This window comes from Macrobrachium nipponense, chromosome 2 (genome assembly GCF_015104395.2).
Source record: "Macrobrachium nipponense isolate FS-2020 chromosome 2, ASM1510439v2, whole genome shotgun sequence".
NCBI classification, from domain to species: domain Eukaryota; kingdom Metazoa; phylum Arthropoda; class Malacostraca; order Decapoda; family Palaemonidae; genus Macrobrachium; species Macrobrachium nipponense.
Window position 1 is genome coordinate 53133819 of NC_087201.1, and position 12500 is coordinate 53146318.

General features: G+C 39.4%; 1 protein-coding gene across 4 annotated transcripts in view; it reads left to right on the top strand.

Moving 5' to 3' along the window:
* Positions 1 to 12500, top strand: part of LOC135220584 (probable serine/threonine-protein kinase roco5) — a 185153-nt gene that overhangs the window by 43997 nt on the left and 128656 nt on the right. For all 4 annotated transcript variants that reach the window (XM_064257834.1, XM_064257832.1, XM_064257835.1 and 1 more), the window contains one exon: positions 4925 to 5233. In XM_064257834.1, the coding sequence (XP_064113904.1) occupies positions 4925 to 5233 (309 nt within the window). The remainder of the gene's footprint in view (positions 1 to 4924; positions 5234 to 12500) is intronic.

Genomic DNA, 12500 nt, shown 5'->3' on the forward strand with positions numbered 1-12500 from the left:
TTAGATTCGCGGCTATTGTAAGTTTACACAAAGACTTGGCAAAGGCTGTTTTATGGTGGTCAGTCCAGAATTATTTTGCTGCAGTCTTTGTGATTGTGCGAAGTCTGTTCTTCATCGACCACTGTTTTAACGAAAATATAAAATAGTTTTTTATTTTATTTATTTTATTTATTTTCTTGTGAAGTATGTTTTTTTTTTTTTTTTTTGACAATCAGTTGCATGGCCTAGACAAAAGACAGGATGTGCGTAGATACGTTGACTCAGGAAGGCGGTTACAAGAACTGAATTGTTTAGTTGTCTAGCACAGTAAATATTCTCTATCTTCCATCTTACTGTCCACCCTCTCCTAACAATTTTTTTCATAGTGCAACTCAGAGGTTTTCTTCCTGTTAAACCTTTCAAGCCTTTTACAGTCGATTTCCGTTTCAGCGCTGAGTCCGTCGTTGTCCCAGTGCGCTTGGCATAGTGCCAAAAACCTATATAAATCAAATCAAATCAAATCAAAGGTAGGCATAAATCGCAGGCTTCAGAGCCCTTCAGTGGCGTGATCGGTATGGTCTTGGGCTGCCACCTCGGTGGCCGCGAGTTCGATTCTCGGGCATTCCATTGAGGTGTGAGAGATGGGATTTCTGGTGATAGAAGTTCACTCTTGACGTGGTTCGGAAGTCACGTTAAGCCGTTGGTCTCGTTGCTGAATAACCACTGGTTCCATGCAACGCAAAAACACCATACAAACGCATGCTTCAGAGTATATAGAGATGTGTGAAGGGTATGATGGTTTATTTTGAAATGTGTTAGTTAAGAGTAGGGTGTTTTATTTTCAAATTTGTGAAGTGTAGGGTGGTATTTTTCAGATGTGTTAATTAAGTGTAGGATGGTTTATTTTCACAAGTGTGAAGTGTAGGGTGGTTTATTTTCAAATGTGTGAAGTGCAGGGTGGTTTATTTTTAAATGTGTGAAGTATAGGATGGTTTATTTTCAAATGTGTGAAGTGTAGGGTGGTTTATTTTCAAATGTGTGAAGTATAGGATGGTTTATTTTCAAATGTGTGAAGTATAGGATGGTTCATTTTCAAACGTGTGAAGTGTAGGGTGGTTTATTTTCAAATGTGTTCATTAGGTGTAGGATGGTTTATTTTCAAATGTGTGAAGTATAGGATGGTTTATTTTCAAATGTGTGAAGTGTATAGTGGTTTATTTTCAAATGTATGAAGTGTAGGATGGTTTATTTTCAAATGTGTGAAGTGTAGGATGGTTTATTTTCAAATGTGGTGAAGTGTAGGGATGGTTTTCTTTTCAAAAGTGTGAAGTAGGATGGTTTATTTCAAAGTGTGAAGTAGGCTGTTTAATTTTCAAATGTGTGAATGTATATTGGGTTATTTTCAAATGTATGAAGTGAAGATGGTTATTTCAAAAGTGTGAAGGCAGGGTGGTTATTTTTAAATGTGTGAAGTATAGGGTGGTTTATTTTCAAATGTGTGAAGTATAGGATGGTTCATTTTCAAACGTGTGAAGTGTAGGGTGGTTTATTTTCAAGTGTGAAGCGTAGGATGGTTTATTTTCAAATGTGTGAAGCGTAGGATGGTTTATTTTCAAATGTGTGAAGTGTATGATGGTTTATTTTTAAATTTGTTAATTAAGTGTTGAATGGTTTTTTTCAAATGAGAAAAGTAGTAGGACAAAACAGCAAAGTCGTGGGTGCTTGAGGTCCGCGAACGAAAGAGGCGTTTTGCTCAGCTAATTTTGGAGAAAGGAAGATGGTGTTGCTGTGTGATGTGAATGCTAAATATAATAATAATAATAATAATAATAATAATAATAATAATAATAATAATAATGTTTGTGTCAGAGAGGGATAAGATTTCAGGTTTGAGCCTCTCTGTTGAATGGAAACGGAGTGGAACTAGTGAGGATGTGGTCGGGAAGCATTTTTCGTTGAAATTGCAGCGTTTTTGGCCCATTACCTTTAATGTATGTACGACATGTTGTTTCGCCTCGTTAAATAACGAGAAGAGTAGCTAAATGATTGCATGGTGCAAATTTTGGGGATGAAGTTGAGAGCGGGCAAAACTCACAGAGTACTTTGGTTGTTAGCAGAAGTTTCAGATTTCATTTATGAATGAAAATTAATTTTTCAAAATGATCTGATCTGTGTCGCTTTCCGTTGCACAAAACGTTGGTGTGCTTAGAAAGTCGAGATAATGAGAGACCTATTTATCCTGACAAAAGTAATTTGATTTTTTAATTCTTAGATTTTATGAAAGTCAGGATGTCCAGCATTTTCGGTCATTGAGCTCTTTAAGACAGTGAAAAGGGGGAGCTGGCGGGTTGGACAGCAAAATAAAGAGATGAAGAAAATTAAGGAGATGAGCACAAGACTCATAAATGTGGAACTAGGAGAAAACACCGCAGTTGCCCAAGGAGTATATAATAGAGAGGCTAGGGGGGGGGGGGGGGGGGGGGGGCCAAGATTTAAGAAAAGTGAAAACGCACCTAAAATAAGAGTCTAAAAAGTGCAGGTAGGGGCCGAAGGGATCAAGATATAGATGATTGATTTTAATGACAAATTTACCGACACATTTGATGGTGTGGTTAACATTGAGGTCACGTGCCTCAGTGGCAAAACAAAATTTAGTGAAGGGCAGAAAGTGCTCCGGTACCTAAAACTAGGGAAAAACACTGGCAGTTTTATTGTAATATCTGACACTGAGCGGTGCACTGAATAAATCTACCCTGTAGTACTAGATATCAATTGTGTGAGGTTCAGTACCACGGTTTTTCTAAGATTTATTCCTCGTGACTAAATTTTGGAATGACTTTCCTGATCATGTAGCTGAACCTTTAAAACTTCTGAAGTTCAAATCTAGTGCAATTTTTTTTTTTTTTTTTTTTTTTTAGCGGAATGACACGAGTCTCATGTCATTAATAGTTGTTATCTGTCATATTTAATTTTCTGGTTACTCAATTTATTTTTCTCTGTTATGTTTTTCTTTTCTTTTCAATATCCTTTTCAGGACTGGGATATTTCAATATTGTGTTCCTTGGCTTTGATGTATTTTGGTTAACCAGTATGATTCAAGCTGTAATAGTAATGATAACAATTATAATAATTATAATATTTATAATAGTGAAGTACATGTATATAGATTTTAGAAAGGTAATGGTGAAGCTCAAGGGTAATATTTTTCGTGTATTGAAGTTTCTGAAACTTCCATACAAAGGCAGCTCTCTCTCTCTTCTCCTCTCGATCTCTCTCTCTACTACTCTCCTCTCTCTAAGACCGACCTTGTTTTAGGGTTTGAAGGGTGCATTTGCCTTAGGGCGGAGGAAAGCTTCAGTAAGCTTGTTGGACGAATGAGTTACGTGCTCCCCTACCAATTCGGTAGTCTGAGTTCGATTCCCCGCTCTGCCACTGCAGGAATTTTTTTCTGGTGATTAGAAATTAATATTTCGAAATAATGTGGTTCGGATCCCACAATAAGCTGTAGGTCCCATTGCTAGGTAACCAGTTGGTTCCAGTCTGGTTAAACTAAGATATACTTGACTTAGTGATTCGTACTGTTATGTGTCTTACTTGCTCGCTGTTTGGGAACTCTGTAGAGCCCAACACGCTCAGGTGAGGAGCGCAGCACATTATTGTGGTCATGTTCTGTCACTGTTGTTATATTCTGGTGTCTTCTCCCTTTATCAATGGATGGTTTACATCTACATTTCCATTGAAGTCCGCGCCTGACTATACTCTGTTTTTTTCCATCTGTCCATCCGCCTGTGTGTATTGCATGGTAACACTGCGTCCCGGCTTTAGATAGCTACATTCAGCTTACATTCAACGATTATATTAATATCCTATTCGAATATTAACGGTGTAATTTCGCATACAGTAAATTATTAAAACACTTTTCAGTTGCAAATGTACACCCAGATATCCTTTTATGTACCTAAAAACTTACACATAGCGTAACTATCAAAAGCCAGGGACGCAGTGTTACCATACAAAAACACACAGGCGGATGGACAAGATGAAAAAAAAACAGAGTATAGTTTGTTCTCCATAGCCTATTTCCTAGATCTCATATATATTAGGTCTTGCACAAGAAAGTCTGATCACATCTCGCTATATTCATGCTATTCTTTTCTTCGTTAACAGTGACACCATTAGGTCTACTACTCATGTAACTAAATTAATTCACTTGGTTTACATATAACCTTATTTGTTCTCGCCATTTTGTTTGGCTGTACAAATCTGGGAAACTGTTACAGATCAGGTATGGATGCTTGACACAAACACATACGCGCACGTGTAGATTTTCCTGGCCATTTAACTTAATGGTAATTTGTTCTTAATTCACGCATACTGTGCAATAACACTCACCGTGATTTGGGGAGACGTTTGTTTGTTTATGTGTTTACGTTTGTACATGTATGGTATATATGTATGTAGGCCTGTTTTATTGTTCAAGTTTGATGATTACAACGAATTCACACCATTAGCTTTCCTATACAGTAAATTTATGCATACAGGATTAAGATTTTTTACATGATAAATTTATATTATGCAAAATGTGTATTATAGAGGAGGTTGGTGTATGGACAAATTACCTATTTTTATATATATTATATACCTATTTTAAAAACTCAACACCGGTTCACGTTAGTCGAATTATGAAACAATCTGTGGACAAACAGCTCTATTTTATATTTGAGTCAACTTTGTTGTGCCTTCGACCAGTATAAGTGTTTTACCCTGTTTTCTCCCTGTGCATTATTCACATCGAACTTCTGGAATGTAGTACCATATTTATAATGTTTGCTCAGCCATCAGTACGTAAATCGTCTTATTCTTTAGCATTATATTTTCGAATGAATCATAATTGTGCATCATAAACTGTTACATTTGATTAACGTCCTTTCGTCTCTCCTTGCAGGTGTGGCTATAATCGAAGGCAATACCGATACAGGTCCGGGGGGAGGGGTTGGTGGAGGTGATGGAGGAGGCGGCGGAGGAGGAGGAGGAGGAGGAGGAGAAGAAGAAGGAGGGGGGAGCGGCGAAGTCGTCTGTGCCCAGTACAGGGATCCTGTGGATTTCGCGCCCTCCTTCAGTTCGGGAAATCCCGATTTGTCTCTTGTCGACGCCACCTCCACAAGTGTCAGGTGCCAGAAGGGGGACAAGTGCTTCTCCTACTGGAGATACGTAGAAGAGGACAACGTCACCGCCATCCAGTGGATTCTGAGGGGTAAGTCTAAGTCAACGTTCGGTCACCTCTTCGTTACCTTTTACCAATTTTAGGAGCCTTCTCGGAAGAGGTATGATGTCTTGTGATTGCTTCTATTTGACTTTCGCATGACTGTTTTTTTTTCATTATTAATTCAGCGAGTAATTTTCCACGTCAATTTTTTTTTAATATTCTTTTGCAGTCAGCTCATTATTAATCTGTACATGTACTCTAGACGGTAATGAAGATTTCTTTGTAAACCCACAGTAATTATCATTTGTAGTCATAGAATATTACGGAAATCTTGTCAAGATGTAAGAAATCTCACAGCAGTTTTTCATTTTGAAGGATATTTTATTGTTTGCTATTTTTTATTCGAATGAATATAATACTGTTATAGATATATGTTAGCAATGCATCTTATTGGAGAAATTGTTCAGGATACGCTTGAAGTATTGCTGAAATTTTGTTTAAATTGGATTAGGAACAGCGCCAAGGTGGATGAAGGAAGACTGGGAAAGTCACATCAGTCTTATGTTTAATGTAATACACAGACGCTCTGCTTCTTCAGGAAGATTCTTGTAGCTTCATCTTCCTTATACTTTTCCCATAAGTTGCGTTGGATCAAGAAAAGCGGATACCATTAGTTAACGAGGCGTTGCCATTTAAACTGGGTGTAGGGGGTTGGGGGAGGGGGGTATTGTGACTTTTTTTTGTGGGGGGGGGGGGGGGGGGGGAATTTTGGCACGGAATGAAGATGGTTGTGCTTAACCTTTGTAGGCTTTTGGGTTCATATGCGAATCATTTGCTTAGAGACACGTGAGAGCCTGTTAATTTATTTCCTCCAGATTTGCAGCAACAATCATTTTGTATCAAACAAGGCGTGACCCGACCTTCAGCTTGCTCAGGGCGCATGCTGTAATCTACGGGCAAATAGCGCGTTGTTTCACCAACGAAAATTAAAATAAATGCGCTATGTTTTTGTTAGAAATAGTTGTTCTGTGCTGTTTAACATACACAATATTTTTGAGATTATTCATTCTAAATTAATAAATCATAAATATCCTATCCTAAAATTCCTGCTATCTTTGAACTGCAAAAGCAAAAACATCACTTTTTCCAGGACCCTTCTTGTAAAGCTTTCCCATAGGGGTTTCCTAACTCTCTCTCTCTCTCTCTCTCTCTCTCTCTCTCTCTCTCTCTCTCTCTCCCTCCAGCCACAACAACAAAAACAAAGTAGTTCGTAGGCTTACTCCCCGAGTAAGCGAAAATATAGTGGTCACTGTATTGGTCTGGTTGAGGTTGATTAATTTTGAGAATGGCAACAGTCTGCAAAGATGAACCAACTTGGACCGATCCTTCCCCCCCCACTCCCCTCCCCCCCTACCAATTAGACCCTCGACCTGTGTCACCCAAGAACCTGACACTAAGCAGAGAATAGTTAGAAATTTAGAATTCATTTTGAATGGGGAAGGTTTTACATTGGAGCAGAATTTGTAACATACATTGTGTATGTATATGTATATGTATATACATATAATATATGAATATACTCACACAAATATAGATGAATAAGTACAGTTAACTGCGCAGGGTTGAAAAGTTTAAATGGAGTTAGAGATTTTTTAATTATATCATCCGCGAGAAGAGCTAATCGTTTAAGAAGAGTTTGAGGGGGAGGATTGTGTTATGGTAGAGAGGTGGACTTTTGTAACAAGTGGAGAGATTTCTGGACTGATGGGCTGTTAAATTCCTGTTACTCGGTAGCAGGGAGCAAAACATAATGTTGAAGGGATCAGACAGACCCGCGCTGCTTCTGTGAGAGCCGGAGAGATGGACATCCCGAAAAAATGTGGCTGCCGATGGTCGAGACTCATAACTGCAGTTCGTTGGAAGTCCGTATCACTTCTGCTGTGGAAGAAATATAGATGGAGATGGTTCAAACAGCTGTGAGAAGGGGAGACTTGTTAGTCATGTGGTGATTTGAAAGTTCATGGACTTCGACCAGCGGGAAGACCCAGATCATGGAAAATGCATAGCAGAGGACCACAGTCCGCGTGGAATTCCAAGCAAAAGCACCGACACTAAAGAGAGTCGAGCAGACTTACAGAGGTCTGACCGGGGGACGAGGAAACATGTCGTGAATTGTTATGATTATATTTATATTATTTCGGTAAATGAAGCCTATTCACACGGAACAAGCACACAGGGGCCACCGACTTGAAATTCAAGCTTCCGAAGAATGTTGGTTTTAACCTCTCACCGCACACCCCACACTGCAGCAGTCACTGATCATGATACAGAACCGGTGATTTTTCAACGCCCTCGGGGAGGCGCGCGAATCTGCGGCATCTGAGCGGAATGTCACGACAATAGCCACAGTGATGACTGAATGTAGTTTTGCAAATAAGGATTAGCACCGCAATCTCTAAACGGGAAGAGAGAAGTTCAAGTCGGTTTACGGTTCACTCATCAGAAATAGTGACGCAGGAGCCTGTGTTGAGGACGCAGGCAAAAATAATCGTAACTGTGTTACGTAGCAATTTTGATGTAGATTGCATCCGTTTTTCTTTCTGAGTCTGGGACAGGTGGAAGGATTTTGTTGCGCTCCCCAGCGCCCAACAGCAACCTCCACATTGAAAAATGTCACCATTATAATGGACCCTCAAGTATCTTAGTAACATATTAGGGAAATGCGTTTTTGAAATGCGGTCCGGGAGGGTTATGGTGTGTGAGGGCCGAACTCCTCCTCCTGTAATGACCGATAACGAAATGGTGAGATTGGCTGCCGAGTCCTCGCCCAAATCGCATTGCGCCACGTTGGTGTTTGATGAATGTTGTTCCAGAGGCCTCTCAGTCCATCTAGAAATGGTGCCCCCCTCTTCAGTTTTCAAATTGATTCGAATTGTAGTACTATGAGATAATTTGGGATCATTCTCTCTCTCTCTCTCTCTCTCTCTCTCTCTCTCTCTCTCTCTCTCTCTAGTGTGTTCGTATGTTTATCATAATTGTAGTATTTGATGCGTAGATGCCGCTATTTTCGCGTATGTTATCGTATGTAGGTGGTTAGGAACTGATAACTTTGTTGTATAGTTGCCAATTATAGGCAACAAGGTCTACAGAGTATACTCTTAAACCTTAAACCTTGGTATAAATGATGCAGGTGGATGGCTGTGTGAACGATACCGTAATAAATGGTTTTTCGTCCACAACATATTTATCCCTGAGGGAAGGAGGGTTTGGTCTCTGTGGTCCCATTTATGAGCCACGTTCGATGACCACATTGGTTTTTTGAAGATATTTCCCCTGTAAATGTTAATAAAACTTGATGGAGTGACTGAATCAGAAAGATATATGAAGTATTATTAATGAGGCGAAGGAATATTGCCCTCAAAAAGCATGAAACATCATTTGACAAAAGACTTATTAGTTATTCATTCGTATAAATTTGCCGGGAACAGACTCAGTGGCAGTGGTATTAGCAATAGGTATAGTGAAACTTTCTCCGTATGAAATATGGAATGTCGTCCTTTATAAATGTCTGAAGAGATTTGCTGTCCTCCGTCACATAAAAGAGAGGGACGATGATGAGAGCTATGAAACGATTTCACGAAGAAGATACCGACCATATAAGACAAGGACTATTGTACCTGTCGGTAATGTTGGTGCAGTTGATTTTTGGCAGACAGAATTTGTCCCAACTAAATTATAAACAAGTAAAAAAATGTGCCGTAGTTTCTTCGGCGTAATCAAGTTTTCTGTACAACGTATAATCAAGGCCACAGAAAATAGATCTATCTTTCAGTGGTCTCCGTACAATCAGGACCCACGCGTACAATGCTGTATGATCCGCGGCTCGTGGAACAGACGCGTGATCATGGCTAACTTCTTTAACCATAAATCAGATAAAAAGTACAGAGGCTAGAGGGCTGCAATTTGGCATGTTAGATGATTGGAGTGTGGATGATCAACACACCAACTTGCAGCCCTCTAGCATCAGTAATTTTTAAGATCTAAGTCCGGACAGAAAAAGTGCGGACAGACAGACAAAGTCATCTGAATAGTTTTCTTTTACAGAAAACTAATAAAAATAAATTCCTAGCCACGAAATAAGGGACGAACAACCCCAGACCTTTTACGCATAGCGTTGGTGAAGACTATAAGTACCGAGATTGTGTAATTATGAGTTGTTCACACTTTTTTTTTTCTCTTTTGTTTATGGGCTGCATTTTTCTTTCCCTTGCTCTATCTACTGTCGCCTTAGCCGAATACCCATTAGGCTACAAATCTTGAGCCGCGAAACGTATAATTTATAATCATTATTCCATCGAATTGCAAATTAGTCATATCAAATGTTATATTGGATTGTATGTGTGCGTGTGTAGATTTAGCTCTTATTTGTTATTGTTAATGTATTTTTATGTTTATACACACACACACACACACACACACACACACACACACACACACACACACACATATATATATATATAGATATATATATATATATATATATATATATATATATATATATATATATATTATATATATATATATATATTTTGGCTGTGGAATGAAGTGGTTGGGAATATTTGTTAGAGGCTGTAATGGTGCTTTTAAAAAAAAAGACAAACGTCTTTCCCTGTAGGTTTTGCGATTGTGTTGGTGTTGTTCAACGCAAATATTTTCATATTTGTTACTTTACTTTTTTTTCTTCAAAAATAGGATTTCTATTATTTAAATCTTGATTCGTTATCAGTGGTGTTCTAGTCTATTTACGGGAATCTTAAGCCCTTTAATAATAATAATAATAATAATAATAATAATAATAATCAATAATAATAATATATAATAATAAACACACGTTGATGTTCGTATTCAGAACTCACCCGTGTATTTTTTGTTCGGAGGGAAAATATTTATTTTTATTTCTCTCTCTCTCTCTCTCTCTCTCTCTCTCTCTTCTCTCTCCTCTCTCTCTCGTCTCTCTCTCTCTTCTCTCTCTCTCAGGAAACTTGGACATTTAATTTAACATATTATCGCGCAACGGCCTTGGCAATTCGCAATAGAACATTAAATTTTGCCCGGTGGCTCCTTGCTCAAGTTTTGTTGTAAAAACTGATTTGGTTCATGACGCACAAATATTTTTAAGATTTTCCAACGATTTTAATCCTACGATTTAATCTCTCTCTCTACTCCTCTCCTCTCCTCTCTCTCTCATCTCTCTCCTCTCGTCTCTCTCCCTCTCTCTCCTCCTCCTCCTCCATCTCTCTCTCAATTCTTCTCTCTCTCTCTCTCTCTCTCTCTCCGGATGCTTTGATATTTTCAAGGAAAAATATGACCGATCATATTTCTGTCCTTCTGGGTTCATGGAAATGTTTTACCGTTTACTTGCCTTGTCAAGGTGGAGAAGACGACCTACTAAGCATGACGTGTGAAGAGGATTAATATGTTTTACAATCTCGGTGACCCAGCTTCTTCGCCACCCCAACCTGGTAGGTGTCCCTCTGCTGAAACACAGCACCGGCCCACAACCCCCAGGAGTCGACCCCGTAGGGTGTGAGTGCCGTCAGGGGACCTCAAGCGGTGCACTGTAGACGTTACTTAAGGTTCTTTGCAGCGTACAACCACTTTTGTTCCGTTTACTGTACCTCCTTTCATATTCTTTTTCTTCATCGTACTTTCCACCCTCTCCTGACAATTGATTTATAGCGCAACTGCGAGGTTTTCCTCCTGTTACACCTTTCAAACCTTTTACTGTCAATGACGTATTCAACTCCACTCAACCCAGGAGTCGAGGACTAGTCCAACTGACGACGTTGAAGTGGAAGAGACATGAAGCCCCTTGACCTAAGTTATTTTGGCCACGTGATGACCAGCAAGCATTCCGTGTTTCGCCTGAGAGGTCTTCTCCCAGGTCATCCTGCTTCAAGAAAAGGTTGTCAGAGCGGAGATCTGGTTTTCAGCTGAACACAGTGTACAGCGGTGTGATGAAATGAGAGACCTGGCTTTGTGGTTGGGTTTTCTTGCAACTCTGCGAAAGGCGTTTTGGTTCATTCTTCCAAAATGAAAGCATCAATAGTTTTATTTGAATTATCATTTCCTTTGATAGTGGCTGATGATGACTGACTTCATACTTTTTTTTTTTTTTTTTTTTTTTTTTTTTGTGACATATATATTTGACTTTGGACATAGTTTGTTCGCCTTGTCGGGAAAAAGATCAAGCTTGACTTGATCGCTTGAATCCGCTTATTAAGAATAGGAATACCTGCCAGCCGGCAGTATATTCTCATCTGGGGAAAAGTGCACTTTGGCACGAACGTACGTGCTCTTGTGCTTGCCCAAGTGTATCCTTGGTATTACAGCGCCTTAATAAAGCAGCCCAGGTCTATGAAGTGCGTGCGTGCGGCTCTCCTGCTCGTGCGCCTTATCCGTGACTGCTTGTGCATGATTCTTGAGGGGTCTTCTCTCCCAAGGGTCTGTGTTCTCGAATGAGAGCTTGATTTGAAAACTTTGCAAAGAGATATGTGTTGCATGTTGGCGATTTTAATGTTCCAGTGGATGGCACCTTTGTTCTCTCGCCCTTCCCATATTCTGTCCGTTAAAAAAAAAAAAAAACAACAACAACAACAACAACAACGCGTAAGGTAACCAGAAGGAATATTTTATGGAATTTCTGTGGGTTATACTCACTTCAGATCAGATGCACTCTGAGCATCTTGAGGAGTCGCCCTTCTCCCGAATTCCAGCGTTACAGTATTTCAGTCGGTTGCTCATAGCCATGACGCTTCTGAATTAGGATTGGTTTGGATGGGTCTCATAAAGTGGGAAGTCATATTCAAATAGTTTTCCAAAGTGTTCAGTGCCTGACTGTGTGTGGAGAAAAGAGAAAATCACCATCAGAGTAACAGACACAAAATATAAAGTAAAGAAAAACCAAACAAAGGATGAATGCTCTATGCACATTGCATAAGAGCTGAGAAAAGTAGAAATATAAGAAAAAAAAAAAAAAGGTAATGGAGCGTATTGGAGCATACGAGTGGAAAGTAGCGTTTAGAGCTTCTCATACTTGGGATCATCAACCTCCCTAAGACTGCCAGGAAGACCGTCCCACAGGTGACCAGCATAGTTACCAATAAAAATCATGATATTCGGCAGAATGTTATCGAAGCCACACTTGAGTATGGATGCAGATGCTGACGCTCTTGCCTTGTTCGTAAACCCTCAGTTCCACGGGCAAAGCACTAAAGGTGATATTGAGTTCTCCATTGAATATGTAACTCTCAAA